We start from the raw sequence: 24136 nt of genomic DNA, 5'->3' as shown, positions 1-24136 counted from the left end.
ATCCCAATTTATACATTCTAGTCAGAGCTAAACGTGACGATCATCGCCGCTTTACGACACTAGGCTGCATGTAGCATTTTGTCGCCGCTATAAATACACTTCTTTGAAAGCAACTTTATGAAGTTTAAAGACATCCGAGGCAAGAACGCTCGCAGCTGATCAGAAACGAAGCCGTCAGGTGTCGCGAAAACAGCCTCCCTAAGGTCGGCGGGGAGAGCTCGGGCCACCTCTCCTCTAACTCTGTTAAGAGCAGCATTTTACCATTTTCTTATTCGTGTAAATATCTGTATCCGGCTACAGAGGAGCCAAAGGCAGCGCCTGCGGTGTCTCCTCGCGGGCAGGCTGCGGGCAATCTCCCGACAGTGAAGCGGTTACTTCAGATTGAAAGGATGGCTTCTATCAATTAATTTTAATCAGAGCGATGACAACCAGTCTTTTATGGGGAAAAAGCTATTTTAATATAAAGGAATGCCTGACGCCCCTGCCCGCTCTTACTCGACCAGATGTAAACTCTTTACACACAGAAGTCACCTCCCCCTCTCCATCCAGCTTCGTACGCATGCATACATTATGCATATATTGGCTTTTGACATAATATTAAGTTCATAAACTTAAAATTGCAGAGCCGAAGCGTAACGCACTATGCTGTGGCTTTTGCAGTTGGACAGGAATTATTGGGGCTGCCCCGAAAGGCAAAGGGAATGGTGGTATAAATAATTTTTCAGATACGTCCCAGTTTAGGCAAACAGCACACTTCCGGGGAGACTTTTACTTCTGAACCTTGAGGAATTTTTTTAACATATACCTGTGTTTTTTAAATCCCCATCCGCCAGGTGTAGCAATGACAAAATATGCACCAGAGGCCAACGGTGATGGAGTATTTAACGTTCTTCCCTTTTAAGGCCACAGTTTTAATCCCTTCAATTGCATAGGTGGTATATAGTAATAAGGAACATACATATTTTGTTTGTATGTGTTAAGTTGGCTGCTTTTCTGATTTCTATTTACTCAAGATAAATAATCATATATCAGTTATTCAGTTAGGTGACAAGTCTAGTAATTGGAATAAAAAGAAAACATCTCATCCTTATCTCTTCCTCTAACTAGATATAGCGCTAATAAGACTGCATCAATCTTATCTGGCAAATAAATAAAATAGACAAACAAACAAATTCGCCTCCAACAAGTTAATGTGGTGTATCTGAGTGGAAAGTAGATATTTTCACGCATTCTGGAGATGAGGAGTGACTTTTAATAAAATCACAAGAAAAACAAATGTAATTCTGTAAGCAATTTCAGAGCTCAGCCATCTCTCTCCCGCGCCGTTACTTAGCATTCTCCAGCCGTCCTAACCTTTTCTTTTAAAAACCAGTTAGTTCCAGAAATATGACTGTCACTCAATCTGGGACCTTTCGATCCACCTTCCTTTATTATTTGGGGGGCAATCCTAGAGGTAATATGGCTTATTTTACAAGGATGATTTTTGTTGACTTTTTTCTTTCCCTCCCTCTCCCTTTCCTCTCCCCTCTTGCCCGAGCGCGGCTAATTCGGGGCGTCTATATTCACTCAATTAGAGAAATCTAAAGAGAAAATCGATCTTCCATCTGCAGAAATGCCAGCTTAACAAATTAGATTCTTGTTTCGTGCAGGTGATTTGGTGACAGTTGGGGAATTAGAAGTAATAAGTTGTTGTGTTTGAGACCACCTCCTCGCCCCCGGCCCTCCGCCCTGCCCCCGGCCGGGCCGCGCCAGGGGAGCGCCGCGCCCGCGCCTCCTCCGCCGGCCGGGCGGGCGAGCCGCCGCCGCCACCGCATCTCCCGCTGTAATTAGTGCTGCTGCCCTCCATGTGGGCTCGATTAAACCGTGATTTAGCCGAAAGAAATATAATTATGGCTGCAAATAAAATAATCAGCATTGAAGAGCGATTTCCTTAATGAGATGGAGCGGTTGCACGTCACGGAGTAAAGGGGTCTCATTAGGAGGTGGTAATGAGGCTTGGGTGAATATTGGGAGTTACACAAAATATCTAAACTGCTGAGAACACCCAGCGCCGGGCTTGGAATGGGGTTCCCGCTCCCGGCCGGGCCCACAGAGCCCCGGCCGCTGTCCCCCGCCCTGCCTCTGTCTCAGCCGCCCCCAGGCCGGAGCCAGCCCGGTGCTGGGCTCCCCGCCGCCCCCGCCGGAGGACGGGCATTCGCGGCCACTGCGCTCTGCCCGCCCGCCGGCAGCGCCTGGAGATGCGCGTGTCGGGCACGGCTAATTTAAAGAGCCGACAGCGCGGCCATTTTAAGGAGAGGAGCAGCAGCCACGCCGGCGGCTGCCACCGCTACGGGCCCGCCCGGGGCTCCCGGCGGCCGCCAGCCCCGGCCATCGCCGCTCCTCGGTGGAGCGCGGCCAGGAGAGCTGCGTCCAGCGACCAGGCAGGGAGCACAGGGGCGAAACGAGGACCCGAGCCGACTGACCAGCCCGCGCCCCGAACGGCAGCGCAGGGCCGAACGGCGGAGTCGGAGAACGTGAATTATTCCCGATACGGCCAATTAGGGAAATGGATCCCGGCTCGCCCACACCAGCGCCCCGGGCCGCCGCAGGCGCGAAGCCGCCAAGATGGTGGCGCCGGCGGCCGCCTGCCGCGCATGCGCGGCGCGGGCGTGGCGGCCGGGAGAGGCCCGCGGGGCCTGGAGAGCGCGGCCTGGGCTCCGTGAGGGCGGGCGTGGGCCCGGTCCCGGAGCGCCGGCCTCCCCAGGAATAACCGGGAGCCAGCGCTGCTCCCCGCCGAAATTGCGTGATGGCTCTGCCGTGTGGCGGAAGGAATCGCGTTGTTTTGTCTTCTTCCCCCGCCCTCCCCATCCGTAGCTTTGTGTTCGGTTTTTAAGAGTGTAAAATGGGCACGTCTTGGTGTTTTGCCATCTGTTCAAGAAAATCTGCTTGCATGTGAAATACTAACATAAAGGCCAGGGTGTTTGTCATTTTCTGCTTATGCGCTCAGTAACTTAGAGAAGAGATGGAATCTACATTTTGTTCTCATTATCACTGAAAACATTTCATTTTTCAGCCTGATGCCTGCAATAGATATAAAGGTCAAATGTTTTTATGAGGAACAAAGTCTGTGTGACACTAGCAAAAAAATGCAGGGAGGCTGTGCTTGGCAGCAGGGGAGTGAGCTCCAGAGCTCCAGGAGCACTGATGGCCCCTCGGTTGAAGACTTATCCTACTCTGCTACCGTGGAGAGGTGATTTTTTTTTTTTTTTGGGCTTGTTTTGGACTTTTTTTTACTGACTACCTCTGTGTTTTCACTGTAGCAATCTTTGTAATCTTAAGATGTTTACAACATACATATATATATATATATATATATATGTATATAAAGATAAGTATACATACACACATCCAAAACTGTGATATTTGTCTCCCATTTTGGTACTCTGTAAAATGATGGAGTCATGCCAGCACCAGCACGACTAGATTCTAGTACAGTATAGCAGTAGCTATGTTTATGACCACAACTATGTTAGTTCTAAGGGACAACTCTTTCTTCAGGTTATTGTTTGGTTACCTTTTTTCTTCTAGGAGAAAACAATTTTTGGTTTTGAATGTTTGATTCTGTTGAGAGAAATTGCAGATAATGTTTAGGGAAAAAAAATAAGATTGTCAGGAGACTCTCTTGCTGGTTGGAAAAAGATAAATGTTTTCTCAACACTCTTTTTGAGTTCTTGGGTTTCTACTGTTTTCAGAACATTTCTACCATTTTCTACCATTGTTTGTTTAGTCTGTGCTCTCTTTTCTGCACCGACACAAACTCTTTTGCCTGCGCGTCTCTCTCCTCCTGGCCAGTGGCTGATAGTTCAGTCATGGCTTACAGTGCTTGAAATTACATTCTGCACAAAGAAACATCCCTGTCTCTTCAAGTTGTCATGAATGTGGTACAGTTTGCTAATGCTTCAGCTGTAGCAAGGACCTGCAATACCTCAACCTGAGTCTTATGGGTTTCCTCACATTTAAATCTAGCTGTCTGTTCTCAACCGAAAACACAGGCTACCCATAGTACATGTTTACTGTAAGCACAGTGCCTCAAGGTAAGCTGAGAGCCAGCACTCAGAATTTTGCATCTTCTGTTGCTGGGGAAGCTGCAGGATGGGAAAATCACTTTTTCTTTATGCTCCAGTTGAAATAAGGTAGAAGATTTTGTAATGGGCAGAAGGTACTTTGTGTGCTGGGAGAACCAGTGTATTTAGGGAACTGCAGTATGGTACAGAAAGAGTATTTTTTTTATCTGTAGAATAGTGACAAGACATGAAATTATTAGAGCCTTGAAACCTGCCTGACCCTGTCTGAGAGAAGGCTTTTGTGCCCATGGTCTTGTGACTGCAGGTGCCTCATTTGTGACAAGCGTGGGTGGGGATGGTCCTTGAGTGATAGAGGCTTCCAGTCAACACAGGGGAGCAATAATGTGCCACAAGCATGGTAAGTGTCTGACTAGGTTTATCCTTATCATCACCTGGCATTAATTAAGTCTGCTCTAGGTGAATTACTTTCAGCCTAGAATAATAATTATTACTTTAATGGTAATAACTATTGGGTAAACTTTTATGAATGTGCACCTGAGAGTTGTGGCATGAAAGAGTTAGACATGACAGACACAGAAAATGCAGAACCTGATTGCAGTAGTGCCATCTCATAAGACTGGTTTGAAAGTGGCCTTTTACAGTGAGTCCAGGAACTCCATCATAATTACTGCTCTTTTCATGCTCAGATGGACAATGTGAGAGTGGTTTTCAAGTGAAAGTGTTGGGTTTTCTTTTTTAGCATTGGCGGCAAGGGTGGTGTTGCTAATTTCCACTCTTTGAGGGTGATGAACTAGAGAGTCGTGTGTTGGGGTGTCCAGACTGGGGAGAGACCAGAACGCTATGCTGGGCTTGGTTGCTGGTAATCAGCAAATCAAGTCTCCTTGTGCAATGCTGATCTCTCCAAATGTTAAAAACTTCTGTTTCCTTCTTAAGCCACATCATTTATAGCTAATGAAGCAGTGAGGGGGTGCAGGAGAGAGCCTATTGCAAGGGATAGTGACATGCTGGGGAGGAAACCTCCTTGCAAATGGCCTTCCTTACTTTAGATGGCTCACAGCTGTCACTGCTCTTCTCTCCTGTGCTGTCCTCAGGGTGTGCCTGGTTTTTGCTCTGCAGGGAGAAAATTAGACAGGCAGAGTTAAAATAGCCTAATGCAGTCAGGATGAGTGTGTTTCTTTTTGAATTCAATGTTTGAAAACAGTAGTGGGCTTCTTGGACTGCTTATTGAGATTTGTAGTGGAAATAAGAGCTCAAGGCAGGCCTGTTTCCATGTAAGCATCGGTTAAATTCTCTTACCTTGTAACTCAAAAGGAAGCTGAAATGTTGAATATTTTGTCTTGTAACATCTTTATAAGGTTTTTTCCTGGACTGCAAAGAATGTTATCCTTTGTGATCATCTTGCCATAGTTCTATTTTTAGCACAGTGTATATGGTTTTGAACAGCTTTGAGTTTCAGAAGGCAGGGCGATCCTCTCTTTAGCTTGAGGTATGCATTTGGATTCACCTTCAGCCTGTAGTCTAGGTCTTGTGCACCCAGAGTTAGCCTAACTACCAGGCAATAGACACTTCAGCTCATTCCTCTTCATCCTGCTCTCTCCTGTCCACCTGGGCACTCAATCAGATTTACCACCATTCACAACTCGGGTTCTAGTGCAGAAGACTTTAAAAAACAGCTGGAGATTTCAAGTACCTTTCATGTGTTAATCTTGCAATGTGTGTGATTTTTCTCTTGTAAGGGAGTAATTGTTTCTGCTTGGTTAACAGTATTAACTACCTGTATTATACTGGCATAATCCTAACTTCTGTGCTTAAAACTGTCAAAAAGTTCTGAAGCATGTGTGTAAACTTAAAGTTCAGTTTACACTTCAGTGTAGTTTGTTCGCTTACACCAGAGGACAGAAGTATTAAAATGAAATAATCATGACATCACCACTGGGAGAACAAACTTGAAACACTTAGGTTTTTGTGGTGGTGTTTTGGAATATTTTTTTGTGTGGAAAAGTGAAGTAAGGAGAGACGAATTCATTTCCTGAATAACAACAAAATGAAACTGCGGTGCTATTGGTAACCTGTCCTTGTAATAGTGGTCTATAACTCTGCCTAGTAATCGAAGAGAAGGTACAGTTTGTCTGTCTGGCTAGTCAAGCATCTGCACAGTGTGGGTTTTCCCTTTGCCCGCAGACCTGCAGAGCATTGTCTACATTTTCCTGTTTGGGCTTCATAAAGGAGATGTAAACTGGGAAATGAATTGTCTATTTCTGAAGAAACGGTATGTGACAAGTAGCGTTCTCTCTTTTACATTAAGCCAGATATGAAGTGCTTTTATTCATAGGCAGCTGATGATGAGTTTGGTATTTGGATGTCTAAACAGAGTATTGGTCTAGTTACAACTGAGTTTTTATTAAAAAGTTAATTGGACCCTTTCTGAAAGGTGCTGCGTTTGGTGCAGAAGGGACGGGAATCTTCTGTTTATCCACTGAATGTTCAGTGTTGAAAAAATTTCACCATTCTTACCTTGATCCTCATTTCTGCGAAGTGTTGTGATGCTGCTCTGACAGCACTCCTCTCTTAATGGTAAGTTTAATGAAAGGAAAGTAGTTTCCATGTCAGCTCAGATCTAGGCTCCTTTGAAGGGGCTAGTATGGAGGACATGGGTTCTGCCCTCTTGCCCTGGCACAGGGAAGACCTAATGTGATGGCTTTTCAGGTCTGTCTTTCTAAAAGCTCAGTGGTATTCAGAAATGGATAAGGTTCACCAGCTCACTTCGTGTCGGCTGGTGAACAGTGTATAGGTATTGTTGATAATTACCAATTTAAAATTGGTTTGACCAAGTAATCTGAAGTTTGTTAGCTTTGGTGTGAAAATTGCTTCATTTTCATCACTTCAAAAGCTTTTCTTTCTTCCCCACTGCCTCCATGTACAGTGTCTGAGGTTACATGTGGAATTTCAGGTGTCTTCCAAGTGGATTCTCATGAGTCCATAGCAGCCAGAAATTGCCAGTTGACTCAGTACACCTTGAACTGGTGGGGAGCATTGCAAAAATAGCAAACAAAATTTATTACTGGAACATTAAAAAACATGGTTTCAAAAGTTCAGTATACAGTAGTTGAATATTTTTATATATCTGTTTAAAATTTTAGTTTCAGTTATAAACTTCTTAATTTATAAAAGTATAAAACCTAAGTTTACAGCTGTTTAATTTGCTTAACAAATAATGTTTAGTTCATCACATTTTTCCCCCACACAGTTCAAAGGCTCCCTTGTGCTGGTCAGATTTCTTATTGCAATTTTGTTTGAATGTGACAAATGGTATTTGATGCATTCATGGAGTTGAGGTCCATCAGTAGGCACTGGCCATGATAAAGCCTTTGAGGGAGGAAGCTTCTTAACTCACTGGTTTCTCTGACAAAGCTTCCTAGTTGTCATTAAGGATTATAGTTGTTACACTTGTTGTTATACTTGTCTTCTTTTGAGTTTTGGCTAATTGTTTTGTGTTCCCTGCATATCCCCCAGCTCAAGTGTGAGAATACAGCTCCCCGCTCCCACCACAAAATGCAATGGAGTTTCCTTCATTTGGGAAAATGGCAGGAGTGTGAAGGGTGTATATTTATCCTGCTCAACCTGTTTTCTCTGACTTCTGCTGATGGCAGGATGACTGGGGAAAAGACTCCTTGGCCAGGTCTGGTATCAGGAGCTATTCTGGCCTCTTACAAATCCCATAGTGTTCCAAGTGTTAGTGTTCAAACTTTCCTTTTACAGGTGCAGCATTGGTTCAGTTTGGTGCCTAGGTATTGTGTAAGTGATCTTACAAAATGAAACATAACTCATTAGTCCTTTTATGGAGGCACTGATTTTTATACTTCATAAAATGTGAAGTTTATCTTTTGTGTTGAAAACAGAAGACAAGCCTAATCTGATCAATTAGTTTTGAAAGGTACTCTATTCGTTTACAAATGAAGTATTTTCTACTAATTTTTAACCTGCTCCTTTAGAAATGTGTAGAAGCTGCAACAGAGCAGAAAGCTGAGTCACTAAAAGCATCCAGAGGAATTTAATTTTATTTTCATCAACTAATCTACCCACTCATATCTATCTGTGTAAACTAATTACTTTTTTAATTAGGTAGCCTTTTTGATTGCTTATGGAGAGCTGTGGTGAAATTTACTGCTAATTATGCAGGGGCAGAAGGAGGCCTCTGGATTGTTAGGAAAGATGAGAAAATTTTATTTCCTTTTGTTGAAATGGAGAGTGAGTAGTAATTGATACACAAATAATGTGCTTATTTTTCCAATTTCAACCTATTCAGCCTCTGTTAACCTTATTAATTGAGGCTCTTTCTGTGGGTTACTGGGTTTCCTTCCATGTAATGTAACATCTACAGTAACTTCAGAACAGTAAGAAAATGAAACTGTTGTAGAAGTTTTTTTTCTTTCTTTTAAAGGTAATCTTAATGTTGAGCGGTTCTAGAGTGGTGATGTTTGCCCTGAAATGCTGGCTGCTGAGATGTGCTAGCAAGCACTCTGCACAGTTCAAGAGCTGTTTTTTCACTGTGGTTGAATTTGTGTTCTGAAAACTGGGGAAGGTGGCAATTATACATCCCTTTCACCATCACCTCTGAAGTCCTAAGCCCATAATTTGGATTTATTGTGAGTTTCCCGTTACATGTAGTAACAGAGCACAGCCAAGACTACACATGGAAGAGAACCCAGAAGTGGTTCTCGTTTGTATTTTCTGTTCAGTGTCCTTAGAAGTGGGTTCCCTCAGAGATGAGATGGGAGAAGGGTTTTAAGATGGTTAGATCATAGAGAAAACATTTTCTTCTTTGAACTGAATTTGCTACTTCCCTTGCAGTTTTTTCCAGCAGGCCTCACAGTTCACTTCTTACCTTGCAAGTTCCGTCCTTCTGATTTCAGCTGCACTTCAAACTTGCTTCCTATCTTTGCCCTGAATGAGCTCACTTGTGCACAAATTAGCACATAAAATAAAATGACAAGTGGGAACCTGAAGTACTTTTGACCATTGTGTGTATTTGATGAGTGCTCAGAAATGTGAATAGGAAGTGTAAAGTCAGAAAAAATTAGTTAATCTGGTCCTTTCATTAAGGAAGACCATTTTCACCTTCTTTGCATCCTGTGTTGTAATGTGCAGTGCAACATCTGAAAAGTCAGGTAAGTATCACTGAATTGTCTCCTTTGAGGGGACTCTGGGGATCTCTGTGCTGTATTCAAAGTCATTAATTTCAGCTGTGTAGCAACTCTATTGTATTTTTGAGTGAGGAGATAAGTGTCGTTGAGCAACTATGAATGCTCATCCACCTTTTGATGCTTTTCCCTAATGTGTAAATATGAGGCAGGATCAGTGGTCCCTGTGTCAAGAGTGACTGAGCTGCCTGGTCAAGAGAAGACCTATAGGAAGGCAGCTCCAACAGCCTCCATGGGCAGTCTCTTCCAGAGCTTCATTTGTCTTAGTTATTTCCTAAGGAAGGAAACTGTCCAATATTTTTCCCCCTCATTGTAACTGAAGCTCATTGCATCTTACTCTGTCTGCCAAGAAAAAATTATTATTTTCCTCTGTAATTCTGTTTATGCTTGAAGATTATTACCACTGCTACCCTCAGTACTTTCCAGGCTAAAATGTCTGGACTTGTTCCTTCTTTTGCACAAACCATTTTTCAGTCTTTTTAGTAGTTTTTACTGTTTTCCTCTGAATCCTTATTTGTTTATCTCTTTTAGTTGCAGCTTCTAGATAAAACCTTTCTAATAAAAAGGGGAGTGTAAAGGTTGTTGCCCATGTCTTATGAGCTAAACTAATGTTTTGCATGTAATACACTAAAATTCTTCTGTATCTCTCAGAACTGGTGTCCAGCACTGACTTTTTCCTATGTTGGTGCAGTAGAAAATTGCTGCTGCCATGTGTAAGTTTGCTTTATTTTCTTATTTAAATGTGTCCTTACTAAAAGAAGTATTTTAAATTTTCTCCAGTTTGTCGGGAACCTTTTGATTTCTGACACTGTCCTTGAAGATACTGAACACCCTTGCATCACCTACATATTAAATGCACAGACTTGCTATTCTACTTCTTTAATCATACAGGTCTGTTGAAGAGCACTGTACCTTTTGGGATGATCAGCCTATCCAATTTTAGTAGTAAATTCGTGGTGATTGCCCAGTCTTAAGGAGCTGTGCAGCCACCTGTCACACTAATGTGGCAATTCTGAAGACCCCAGTCTATTAGGACGAAGTATGGCTCAGTTATTGAGCCTCTTCCTTGATCTGAACCTCTTGAGTTGGACCAAGGATCCCCACCCCTCATGCCCCAAGCATTAGAACGCAGATTGACTGCAGCTCCCTTGAAAGGTTTCACCAGAGATGGGGAAGGTGTGTTGCCAAAACAGGATATTGTTACAGGGAAATAGAAAAGCTCTGTGTGGTTTATGGTTTTTGTGGATTTCACCCATAATACTTGTGTACAGTTAGCTCCTTCTAAAGGATGTTGGCAGTCTGAAAACATGCTGCCTTCAGAAATCAGACCGTTCCAGAGGCATCTGAAGACAGTATTTTCAGGTGTGAACATACCTTGATTTTCATCAGGGAGGCTGACTACTTCCTGTACTACAGAACATGTTCATTTTTAGAGAATATAGTGGTAGGGCAGAGTATCATCCTGGTCCATGATGCAGTAATAGGGAGCTAGGAAATGGTTTGGACAGAGACATATTAGGCAAACATGAGAAACCACTCACCCTAGAAACTACTGCACTAAGAAACATTTCCTGAAGCTTGTGTGGTAGTTAAAGGCCATGTGACTTTCATTCTAAATGCCACCTTAAGACATGTGACAATCCTACTTCCCTTCAGCCACTATAGGTCACACCTGTTTAGCTTTCATATGCATTTTTTGTGATACTCGGCAACTGCACATAATTTTTGTTTGGGCTTGTTTTCCAGAAGTGTGTATTCTTTCTTCTTCTGAAGAGCAATTTTTATTTTAAACCCTACTTTACCCAACAGACTTGGCATCTCCCTACACTTCTTTTCAGCTCAGCATTTATTCACCATACTCCACTCAATGGCTGCAAGCAGACTCATGCTGCAGTCTCTCAGCTGAGACACATGACCCACTTGGTGCACTCCAGCCACCCTTCCCAGTGAAGGTCACAGACTGGTCATTCAGCTGGGTGAATGAGTGTCCAAAGACAGATGTTTTCCTCAATAGCAGTTCATATGTGCTGTGACCCAGCAGTGTTTGCTTGGCACTTCCATGCCTACAACACAATGCTGGTAAGAAGACAGGCATGTTCTCTCATGGAACTGTACTGTCAAAACAGGTTTCACCTCTTAGCCCTCTATGGTACTGGTCTGGGGTCACTTCAAAAGTAGATCATTCTGACTGATCCAATCAGGAATCTTTTGGTGTTGATCTTCCAGAGCAGTGCTTAAGAGAGATGGAGAAGTAGACATTACTCTAAATGTGCTTAAGGTGCATAAGTAAGTACTGAAACAGCAGTTTACTCAAACTCAGGCAAATTAACAAAGAATTTTATTGAATATTCAATTTAGCACCGCACAAAAGGTACACTGTGCTTTGTGTTGCCTTTAAGAAACATGCCAGAACACTTTCAAACTAGAAAAACTAATGTAAAAAGCTTTCTTGTTTATCAACAGAACTTACTATTTGCTTTAGAGAAGCTACTCTGAAAAAACCACAGCTTTTGTACATAATGTTTTAATGGTCTTCTGGGCAGACTAAGTGTTGTTCCCTTACCTGTTAGTTTCCCTTAGCTCCTCTTTTTGTCCTGGGATTTGAATGTTGTTCAAAAACAAATATCACTTAGGCCAAAGTGCTCTCAAGAAAAGCATTCAGTCCAGAACTCTTATTAGCAGATGCAACTCACAATATACTAGTCACCTGCTAAATCCCGTTTCCCGAAAAGCAGAAGAATTTTGATGCATGGAAGTTGTACAAATTGGGCTCAACTTAGTGCCATGCACATTGAGAAAGATCTGGAGTCAGCTCTTGCCTTGGACTCAAAGATAAACAAGGAGTACATACTTGATAAAACTACAGAAAAATTGTACCATAAAAAAAAAGTAGGTGACTGGGAAGGGTAATTTGCTCTACCTTCTCTTTCAGTATAGATTTTTATGCTGTAATGTGTATTATTTCAAATATAAGGTGCTTCTGAAGCCCATGTTGGGGCTGGAACTAGATGGAACCTTTCCAACCCAAACTATTCTATAAAGATGTTTCATTCTCAAGTAATTACTGGTCCCTCACATAGCCAAACTTTGTTTCTTAGCCTGAACTGTTCAGATTTAAGTTCTCTATATTAACTAATACACTTACTTTAAATGGGCTTTCTTTTTTCTTTTTTTTTTTTTTTTTAATTGAGGTGAACTGGAAATATATCTATTTTGCCCAAATATGGAACACACAAATGTTTCGGAATATTCTTTATTTGATGCACCTTGCAGTTAGAGAAAGCTCAGTTTGCATAAAGGGAACTTTAGCAAGTTAACAAAAGTAGTAGAGCCATAGTCAAATGAAACTGTGGAATGGACCCCGTGCTAATGCATATAAGGAGAGAACTGGAAAACAGCTAGGCTTCCAGCTTCACTGACTCCAGTATGGAACGTGCTTCTTTATACTCTTCAGCTTCTTCCAATTCTTTTTCATTTTCCTGTAATCAAAAGCAACATTTTTGAGTACCCTGAAAATAACTGTTGTGGAATTAAATTTAAGAAGGTAAAAAACTGCTAACAAATAAGGCGAAAGCTGAGGTACTCAACAATATTTCTGTCTTACTGGCAGCATCTTCTTACACCTCTGAAGTGGATGGACTACGAAATAGGGGCTGGGAGAGCCAAGTCCCTCCCACTGTAAGTAAAGATCAGGTTCATGACAACTTGAAGAACCTGAATGTGAGGTACCTAAGTCTGTTGGACCTGACAAGATGCTTCCCAGAGTCCTGGAGAAACTGCCTGATGCAGTTGCCATGCTTCTCTCCATGACATTTGAAAAGTCATGGCAGTCAGGTGAAGTCCTTAAAGACTGCAAAAAGGGAATGATCATTGTGGACTCTATGGTCCCCCACAACATCCTCTCTAAATTGAAAAGAAGTGGATTTGATGAGGAGGCTCTTCACTGGATAAGGAATTAGCTGGATGGTCACAGCCAGAGAAGTGGTCAGTGACTCAATGTTTGGATGGAGATCAGTGACCAGCGGTGTCCTTTAGGACCCTGTACGGTGACCAGTGTTATTTAATATCTTCATTAATGACACAGAAAGTAAGGTCCATAAATGCGCAGATAACACCAAGCTGAGTAGCTCAGCTGATGCAACTGAGAAATGGGATGCTATCCAGAGGAACCTGGACAAGCTCTAGAAGAGGGCCCATGGGAATCTCATGAGGTTTAACAAGACCAAGGGCAAGGTGGTGCCCGTGGGTCAGAGCAGCCCTGGTCCCAGCACAGGCTGGGCATGAACAGATCCCAGCAGCCCTGCCCAGAAGGAATTGGGGGTGCTGGTGGCTGAGAGGCTGGACCTGCCCCAGCCATGGGCACTGCCAGCCCAGAGAGCCACACGTGTCCTGGGCTGCATCCAGAGCAGGGTGGGCAGCAGGGCAGGGAGGGGATTCTGCCCCTCTGCTCTGCTCTGCTGAGACCCCACCTGCAGGGCTGCATCAGCTCTGGGGGCACAGCACAGGAGGGACAGGGACCTGCTGGAGGGAGTCCAGAGGAGGCCACAGAGATGATTGGGGGCTGGAGCACCTTCCTTTCTGGACAGGCAGAAAGTTGGGCTTGTAAAGCCTGGAGACAAGAAGGGCTCTGGGCAGCCCTCACAGCAGCATTTCAGTGATTAATGGGGACCTACAGGAAAGACGGGGACAGACTTTTTAGTAGGGCCTGTTGTGACAGGACAAACAGTGATGGTTTTAAACTAAAGGAGAATAGATTCAGGCTAGATAAAAAGAAGTTTTTTACAGTGGAGGGTGGTGAAAAACTGGGACAGGTTGCCAAAAGAGGTGGTAGGCATCATGTCCATGTAAACACTCATTGTCAGGCTGGATGGGGCTCTAAGCAGCTGTAGTTGAAGATGTTCCTGGTCATTGCAAGGGAGTTGGAACAGATGATCTTTGAAGGTTCATTCCAACCCAAATCGTTCTATGAAATGAGGAATATATAATTTTTGAAAACACACATTCTATGTTACTCAAAGCACAGGTAAATTCTTTTGTCCTGCTTAAGGTCCCTGATAATGGCTGTCATGTGCAGGTGGATTTGACCTATGCATACCTTTATTTGGTAAGTGTTGAATATCTAAAACCAAGGGACAAGTAAGAACAAACTTCAGATTAAGAGTACTCTTAGAAAAATGCTTAAGTAGACTGACAATTGAAAAACCTATTAGGATACAATACATTTCAATAAATGCATTCAAGGTGAGTTAAGCACAGAAAGAAATACATGAAGACTTCCAAATTCTTCACAGCAATAGTAACTGTCCCCATTCCTTGTTTTAGGTTTGCATACTATGGATCAACAGCACCATTTTTGCACACCACTGAAATTTAGACTAACTGTTCAGTAACTAGTTGAGTGACAAAAAGACCCTAAATCCTGTCAGGTACTGAGAATTTATTTTGGCAAACAGTAGATGCAGACTACCTGAGATTAGGACACCTTGACTTTTCCATTTGAAAAGTATTTGCATTTTAGCCATCACTATATCTGGGACATAATTTAGGATGTTTATTTTTAGCCTCACAATACCATTTATTGTGCACCAACATGTGTAGCTGAATTCTTGATGAGAAGGCAGCTTTTAGAATAAGCATTATCATCTCCAAACAGTATAGGTTCAGTGAATCTATTTGTACAACATACTCTTTATTCCTAAAGGTATTTTTATCTTAAAAAGCAGGGCAGTAATGCTCACTTCACTAATAAAACATTAAGCAATACTCAGCAAGGATTCCTCTGATTTGTCCATAGCATAATAGGAGTAGTAACCAAAGTACTTGACAATTTCAGTTCCGTACAAGCATATTATATACATTTATACTATCTATAAAACCTAAAGTAGGTGAACTGATTTTTCTGACGAGGGAACTAGCACAGGAGCTCTGAGTCCATTTTCACAGCCTCGGATAAGTGTATGTTCAACGTAATTACATAAAGGACAGCTTCTAACACACGCAGTCTCCACAGACTAAAGACCAAGTCTGCAAAGACTGCTATCTAAAGCAAAATACTGGTATCTTATAGGATACTGGTCTTGGGAGGTACAGAAAATTCTTTAATCCAGTTTTTATTTGCTACAGTTGTTTATCCAGGAACTGCAGCACTTCTTCATCAGTTGGGGTGTGATGCAATACTCACTAGTAGTTGAGTAAGCTCTGCATGTGCAACTTCTAGTCTGCGTTGGCAGTCTGGAATCATCATTCGTGATTCTTGTAAGATCTCAATCTGTGAAAATCAGAAGACAATGAAATTAGAATATGCTCCAGAGAGAAACATTATCTTGTAGGGTAAGTTTTTACTCTGAAAAATCAGCAATCTAGTCACTGTCTAGGAACTTCAGAACAATTGCACGTATCTTCTGAATAGGGTAAGAATTCATTTAGCATAATTGCTTAAAACTCTGTTAATTTAGAGCACAATTCCATTTACTCTATGCTTAACTGAATACCAAGTATTAAGTGCAAGACAGTATTCAGAATAATCTTTCCCTTGGCCAAAAAGTACAGCTTAGTAAGGTTTTCAGCATTTGTTAAAAAGTCTATTTAGAACAAACTTTCTCCTGCTGTCATGAAGCAGCTTCATCCAAAAGGGGATCAGCTGGTTATATAAATATCTCCTGCATCTTTTGGGTAATAAAGAAAAAGAATGTTCAGATAATACCCCATAGAGATAATTACTGCATGAAAAAAGTTATTGAGTTATTGATCACATTGTGTGCAGACTGCAGGAGGCTCTGACTGAAAGACAAAGGTAAAGAAAAATGAAAAGTAAAGACCAGCAGGCTCATATTTTTGATGCTTATCATGCATAAAAAGTTATTACATATCCTTGTGCTTCATTTTAGGAGAAAGATTATTCTCACCATGCACTCTGAACAAAATTACTAAACTGGCACTCCACTGAATCTGAAAATCCTGCCACCTCCTAAAGAAAACAACGTCAGTTTTAAGAAAGGGAACATTTATTTCATGGAGCATTTCTGGATCTGAACACCAAACACTGAGAAGAAAAGATGTGCAGAGTTGTTCAGTAACGTTACATCTATTTAGGAATTAAAATCTGTTAGATATTTAGATATGAAACATGTCCATTCAGGATAACCTGCAACAGAAAGCCTTCTCTTTAAATCGCTTTTTTCTTTCTGTCATTCCTATGTTGCATCATCCTGCTAGAATTAATGCTTCTGTATCAAAAAGTCATTGTAAAACGATGTTAAGCTGTAGTTAAGGATGCATTTATGTATTCAGAAAGGCTTTGTGTAACAAGATGCTATCAGCAAGTTTTTAAGTGTCACTTAGACCATTTGGTTTTGAGAGAAAAAACTTAAGTTTCTAATTTTACACTTTAATCAGTCAATGTAATAGCCATAGAATGAGGTGTGCCATAAACTGCATGATATGATGCCTTTTGCTTTATGTAGTAGAATACCTACAGGAGTGAGAATATCCAATAATTACTTCCTTGTGCCACACAGATATGAAATATTTGTGTGTTGTAAAGCTTGTTAAACAGATAACGTGAAATTAGTAACTTATTTGATATGTGCCACTAGACAAGTGACCTGGGAAGGCATGTAAATCTTGAATCTGTAAGCTATAGTCCTGCCTGCTCTAAGAAATAAACAAATCTACCCAAATAATTTGATTCAAAACAATATTTGACTGATTTCCAAACAGCTACCCAAGTTTTATTTACATGTGCCAGTGATGCAATGATAAATAAAAATCTGAAAGATAATAAATCCTAGAACTATATTCAGTAGGTGCAAACAGCTGGAGACTGTTCCTGGAGAACAGGAATTTTGGGCACCCATTATGATTTAACTTCTGCATAAACCAATTTATTTTCAAAAAATGCTGATATTCCCACATAAGACTATTTACTTTTACAAATATACATAGTAAAGTCAAAAGTTCAAATAATTATATAAGCTTTTTGACTGGATTTTTTAAAGTGTTTATTCTTTAAATTCTGTACAAATTCTGCCCAACTTTCAGACAGCACTCTAAGGGTGACAAGCACGATAGCCACCCAAACTCCAATGCCAGGCACTGCAGCCATTTCCATCCCTGTGACATGCACTGCAGCAACTCAAATTCCACTGACCAGACCAGAGCAATTCCAACTTCAGCTAAAGACTATTATTTAACCCCAGCCAGCAACTAAGTATCAGGCAGCAGCTCACTTGCTCCTGCCTCCAGGCTAGTGGGAGAAGACAACAGGAAGAAAAGGTAAACCTTGTGGGCTGAAATAAGAACAATTTCATAACTTTAAAAAATTCAGTAATAATAATGAGGGAGGGAGAGATTTTAGTTTTATCAGCTTCAAAAAACAGAAGCAGAGTATGTTGATTTGGGTTTTTTTCCCAACTGACCCACATCTAACCAAGAGATTCAGAGATATGTAGATCCACAAATAATTTGAAAGCAACAAAAAACTCCACACCAAAACAAAACAAAAAACCCCAAACAAATTCCATGGGGTTCTCCTTGCTCTTAGAAGGACACCCTGATATACTACTGGGTTACAGGTTATAATGCCAGTAGTTTCATGTGAAAGGAGTGGTGTTCTGAACAGAAAAGGTAGGCTGAAAACCATAACAAATGTAAATATGTCATATATGTACCAATTATATACAAAAAAAATGAATATATAGTCTAGCTTTTAAATACTGTCACTTGCCTGTTTTCTATTGCACAGATAATCCTAACAGTATGGATCTACTCAAAGATGGCAGAGGTTAAGGAAAAGACGTAGAAAATTGTTTGCTAAAACAAGTGCTACTGGTTTGAACTACTTTTCCTCAAAAAGTCTGTAAAGCACTTAGAATCCATTGACTAATTACAGCCACATCTGGTGGAAGGAGAAGGACTAAAAGAAAAAAGTAATCTCTAAGTATTAGAAAAACAAAAGGTTCCAAAATTTAGTAATCCCACTAAGTAAGATTAGTAGCACACAATAAATAATCATGCTAAAGCTACTGGTAGGCTAATCCATATTTGTAGCTTAAATCCACACCATGGCAAAACCTCTCATCTTAGTAGTAAACAGGAGTAGTACCAAAGTACTGGGCCTTGGTAATATCAATGTACTTGTCCAGGATTGTGGTGTAGGGATCTATGGAGTAGTAGAGCATAGATAATGTAGCAAGAAGCTAGGCATAGGGAACTCAAAGGAGATACAGCATTAAGGTGAATATGGACACCAAAAAACCCCACAAATGCAAACAAGAATTGTAGGAAACACAATTTTATGAGTTCTATTTGCTTTCAAGCCCAAAAGAAGCTTGAACTATCCACAAATACAGGATACAACAGCACACTTGCTGTAGGCAAGTTGTCAAATACATTGGCCAAAAGACTCCTGAAAGACCTTGCAATAAAAAACTGGGGAACACAGTTTGGTTTCTACAGTGCTTGAGTGCTTCAAGAAATGGCCGGGTGTCAACAATGAACTACCTACTGCCTCTAGCATGAAAACTGATGGAGGAGGAGAAAACCCTCTAGATGTATTGGTATTTCAAATGAGTTTTCTTTGCAGCTTCTCTCAGTTAAGATTCAGTCCTGTTTCTTCCAAAGCAGATCACTTTAGGACATTAAAAACATAAAGTCTAGAATCCAAAAGGTACTATATCTGCCTAAATAAGAAGGAAAACACTCTTTGGAAAACAGAAGGGGAAAAGGAGGATCACAGTAATGCCTTTTCATAATTTGGTTTCTTTCATAAAGTTTGAATGCATCTTTAATACCAGATTAGGGATATTGTATGGTATTTGGTACAGAGAATTCCAAGTTGCTGGCTTTTCAGTAAACAAACTGCGCTTTTGTTAAGGATAGTGTCAAAATATATAAGGAGAAGCATTAGGTCTTCACTTGCATTTCCACTGCCACTTTACCAAGGATCTAGAGCTAGAATTCATATTAAACAAAGATCTATTCTTAGGGGGCAGAAAAAGTACTTATGCAAATAACGAGACTGATGTAAAACAGCACATTTAATCTAATCTTACTCAATCTGTGAGAAGAAAGAACTTTGAACCAATCAGGTGGGTGGTTGGAAAGTGCTAAACATGTAAAAAGCCAACTAACCAGAATATTTCTTTGAGTCTAAAAAGACATTTTAAAAGTTCTAGAACATTACAACCTTCGTTTCAGCAAGAATCCACCAATAACAAGATCAGCAGCGAATTACCATCTTTCACATTATTTTCCAAAACAGCAAATGATTTCAAAATGCATGTCTTTTTAGCAGTTTCAGAAGGCACTCTTTTACTTAACAAAGCAAGAGAAATATTGCAGTTTTCACAAATACTGGAAAAAAAATGTATGAGCAAGATGTACTTTATATACTCTTAGGTACTTTTGACAGGTAGAGATTAAATTCTGTGTTAAATCCACTAGATTTTTAATTCATCTAGAAATAACAAAACTCAAGAAGTAACTTGGAACTGTAGAATTACATTCAAAAAACAGAAAAATTACCACTCACTTATCAGTAAAAATGTTGCCAATTAGCAAAACCGCCAGAGTATATCTACAATCCCAGAGAGAGGAAACACAGAGGTGTTGCTTTCCCCCGGTTCACAAGTCTAAAAATAAAAGCATGAGCTGTGAAAGGATATTTATTTATATATGAACATCAACGACCACAGTAACACAGAAAGCTACAGGATTCTATCATTAGAGTTTGCACCTGAATGATACTGTGTGAAAATTCTCTATTGAAGTAGTATTATGAAGTCCTGTGGAAAGTCTTCATGTATTGAGAATTGTTATAACTGAGTAGAAACTAAGACTTTATTAAGACAAAATCAGCAGGGAGTTAGAACTACACTACTTCTTGCTGCCCAGAGAAACTATAAGTAGAATTTGCACCTGGTGGGATAAATCAGAAGTATTTTAATATTTATTACCACAACAAAGTCTTCTTGCACACTACAATGGAATCTTCAGCATCTAAGAGCATTGCAAGAAAACTGTCCTTTTATTTTCCTGGTATTGAATCTGCTCCTCATTAAGCAAGTCCTTCTGGACAGTTCAGGTGAGGGCTAGCATGTAACAATTGCCAACCATCCCACATGGTCACTGCCTCGGCTAGAGAAGACTTGAGTCCACTGGAACCATGAGTTGCCCCAATGCATAAGAAGTTACGAGAAAAATACTGAATCAAAACCTACTGTTCTAAAAAGAAACTGATCCCCTTTTTTCAGACCAGACATACTCTAAAGACTACATATGCTGCAAGAATGGTATTTTCCACTTTAAAGTGAAATTTTCCATATTCACTTTTGTATGTAAAACTGTATGTTCTGAGTTATAACTAGAAAGCTAAATGAAAATAGTACTACATCAAGAGAAAGTATTGCTTTTAGGTTTTTTAAGAATCCCTGCCTGAACTCTGGATTGATTTATGCATGTATATAAATACATAAATACACACACACACACACACACACACACATACAATTTAGTCAATACCTCAGCTAAACTAATAGTTAAAACTATTCTCCTAGTCACAAGTGACTGAATTCATTCCCACTCCCCAAATATTACTTTTCATTACCAAGGTAAAAATTACAACTGTATTTTAAGAGTTATGCACCCTAGAATGGGAATTAGAGATTAGCTAGAAGCAATTCTTAAAATGGGTAACTACAGGTATTTTTTCTGAAAAAGATCTCAAAGTCTTTACTGTATCCAAAATATTGTTCAGAGCAAACTCTCTTGGAACCATTTAACTTTCTTTGAAGTCTCCAAATTTTTAATAACCTAAAATATTAACTTCCAGAATGTGAAGTGCGCTAAATAAACAAGAAGTGAAAACGTCATTGGAGAATCTGATTGCTTTCAAAGTGGATCAGGCAATTTCTGAATGAATCAAGACTGTTTTCTGTGAAGGCTTTTGTCATTGGTCTCTAGAAAGACTTTCAAGTAGTAGGTAACAATTTCAGCAGAAGTTCACAGCCATCACTGGTTTTGACTTTCATGATATCTTGCAGGTCACTGTGGAAATACCACGATACAGTCAAATAATCTGATGAATGGACAACACTAAAAATGGGAATTGAACTCATTAGTTCTTGTTAGCACCAGATCTTCAGAAAGGTTGTTGTTTTGTAGATCTTCTAGTCTCAGTCTGGTGAGGCAGAAGACAAGTCTGCTCCATAAATACCAATCTTTATTTGTACACAAATTCTTTATTTGTATTTCATTCCCATGGCATAACAAAAGCAAGGCAGGACATAGATATATGAACTTAAATATGAATTTACTAAAAAAGTTGGTTTAACTTTTTCTAAAAAGGCTTTCTCCTATGTTTTGCTAATTTTGTATTTGAATTTTGTTTAACCTATTCTTCCATTGTTTAAAAATAAAGACAGGATTCCAGAAGGTTATGTTTATTACTATAAAGAGAAAATAATTTTAGTACAGTTTTGATTTCTGTGAAGATTTGAGATAAAACATCTTGGAAATACTTGGACAAAAAACATTATCAAAAGATAACATAGTTAGTTGAAATAATATGAGGACCACAGTGAAACACAGACATTTCACACTTCTGTAAAGAATAAACACCAATCTCCCAAACCCAAGTTCCTCTTGTGAGTAGATGTTACACTTTTTCTCCCAAAAGGGTATGTACCAACTGTCTGCAACCACTATCCTTGTGGTAAACCTTCCAAGAAAAAATGTAATCATACTTAACAGTGACACTAAACTGTACTCTTGAGCAGACCAAAGTATCGCATGCCCCCTCCTAATCTATGACTACACTACAAACTCCAGCAGCTTCACACTGCTTTCCTTCTCTGAGGTTTGTGATTTTACCAAAAGGATACTGGTGAGTAAAAAAGGACACTCAAGAGCTGAAATGTTTCCCCTTCATATTAAATTCTGGGCATTCTCATTTTGCTCTTACATTTCCAGTTAGCAGCAAGTACCTGGTTTACCTACATCCACTGAGACCATGTACTCACTACAGGCTCTCCATATTTCCAAGAAAGAGTTCATGATGGCCTCACACACAGTTAGTGAGTGATGGTCATTGTGACATAAAGTACTAAGTAATCATATACACACATATAAACTATAATCCTTGTAATTTAACATCTTAAAGGAATTTCTATGGCTTAAAGGAATTTTTATGTCACAATTATAGTCTAATAGTTATATAACAGGAGTCTAGAAAAAAGTACAGGAGATTCCTCTCTCTAAAGATGACTATGATTAAATGAAAACCAATAAGGATTTTAGAAAACAAGTTCTAGGATAGTTTACCTGCTTCTTAATTCCATAATCATCGCATGCTTCAGCTTTCATTTTTTCAATCTTTTCTTCTTGCTGTTTTGCTTCTTTTTCATACATAATTTTTTCTTTTGCCAGCCTGCAATGAACAACCAAGTCATTGTGTTAGTCTCATTCTATTACAGTAAAAAGTTACATCAGTGAAAACAGTCCCCCACTCAAAAGTTACAGGCCTGGAAGATAATACGCAGTTTTATAAAAAAAGGCTTTTAACCACTGCAAGAAAACCCCTGTATCTAGGAAAAAATAAATTTAGCTATAATATAAAAGAAGTATTTTCTCCACTTATCTTGATATTGGTTTGGGGGTCACAGACAAAAGTAACAGTTCCAGAACTTATATTCCAACAATTTTCTTTATTTTCTGTCTATCAAAGGAAAAGGAATCCATGTTTTAATCATAATAATGGACCCATACTTGGGAGCAGGATGCTTTTTGCTAACAAGCATAAATTCAAGAGTAATAGAAATAAGTTTGAAGGTCAGAAGAATATTAAGCTAGTCTAATATGATGTCCTACTGTAACTATTACATTGCAATCCCAATATCGAACTTCAGTATTTGTTACTGCAATTTTGCTGTTGCATCTCCCACTTTATCGCATGTATTCATTAAGCGTATCTTAGATTATGCAATACTAGATATGAACCAAAGCATCTTTCAGGATCTCAAAAACACTGGAACAATTTCTTTTCATCTAGATGAGGAGCAGAACAAACATGGAGATACTTCTGCAGACCTGAAATCTGAAAAAAATCCTTCCCCAAACAAGGGTAAGATCGACCTATATGAGATTTTTTGAAGATAATTTAATATCCAAAAGAACATAATCAGATTCAAGAAGCAAAGAATATATTATACAATGAAAACAGAATAAATAAAGGTCTAATAGAGAGCTTCATGACCACATTAGTGCATCAGTGTTAATTAGTTCATCATTTGTCAAAGTTAAGCACCCTACTAGGAGTGCTGAGAATGGACAGGATGCTATTGGGCTGTCAAGAACCCCTGTGAACTGAAGCTGCCACAAAACCATCACTGCAGCTGTATGACCAAAAAAATCCACTGAGAATATACTGATAATGCAACAGCTGGAACTCTCCCTGTTATTTACGAGCGTTTATTTGCTAAAATAGCCCAAAGCCATGGCTCCCCAGCAGTCAGTCTAAGTTGGGCTGTAGCAGCATGCATCTGAACTTGCTTCACTCCTCATGGAGTCACACCGCCAGAAAGGGCTGTCAGCCTTACAAAGCACCTTCAGCTGTGTGCAGAGCACACATGCTAGGTCAATAGACCAGGCCATTTTCTACACGAAAGCCAAGTACCAACTTTGAGAAGCAGAACTGGAGAAAGACAGGAACCTAATTACTAATAATAAAGACACTAAATGAGTGGCTGTAATTCCAACTATTGGAACTAGTTCCAGTATTATTAACATCAGTAAATATTGATTTAATAGAGGATGAGTTAATTGTTTGATCAAGGTTACCTGATTGAATTCCAGACAGTATTAGGTGCTTTGCTA

The 24136-nt window shown here is 40.0% G+C and overlaps 1 protein-coding gene across 1 annotated transcript in view; it reads right to left on the bottom strand.

The window, feature by feature from the left end:
• Window positions 1-11581: 11581 nt before the first annotated feature.
• TBCA (tubulin folding cofactor A) overlaps window positions 11582-24136 on the bottom strand; it is a 26204-nt gene continuing 13649 nt past the window's right edge. Inside the window, exons 2-4 of the mRNA XM_064736551.1 lie at window positions 22586-22691; window positions 15447-15533; window positions 11582-12744 (exon numbers count right to left, since the gene is read on the bottom strand). Of these exons, the coding sequence (XP_064592621.1) occupies window positions 12664-12744; window positions 15447-15533; window positions 22586-22691 (274 nt within the window). The 3' untranslated portion in view covers window positions 11582-12663. The remainder of the gene's footprint in view (window positions 12745-15446; window positions 15534-22585; window positions 22692-24136) is intronic.

This window comes from Zonotrichia leucophrys, chromosome Z (assembly GCF_028769735.1).
Source record: "Zonotrichia leucophrys gambelii isolate GWCS_2022_RI chromosome Z, RI_Zleu_2.0, whole genome shotgun sequence".
NCBI classification, from domain to species: domain Eukaryota; kingdom Metazoa; phylum Chordata; class Aves; order Passeriformes; family Passerellidae; genus Zonotrichia; species Zonotrichia leucophrys.
The sequence above is the reverse complement of the archived record's forward strand: the minus strand, read 5'-3'. Positions and strand labels throughout refer to the sequence as shown.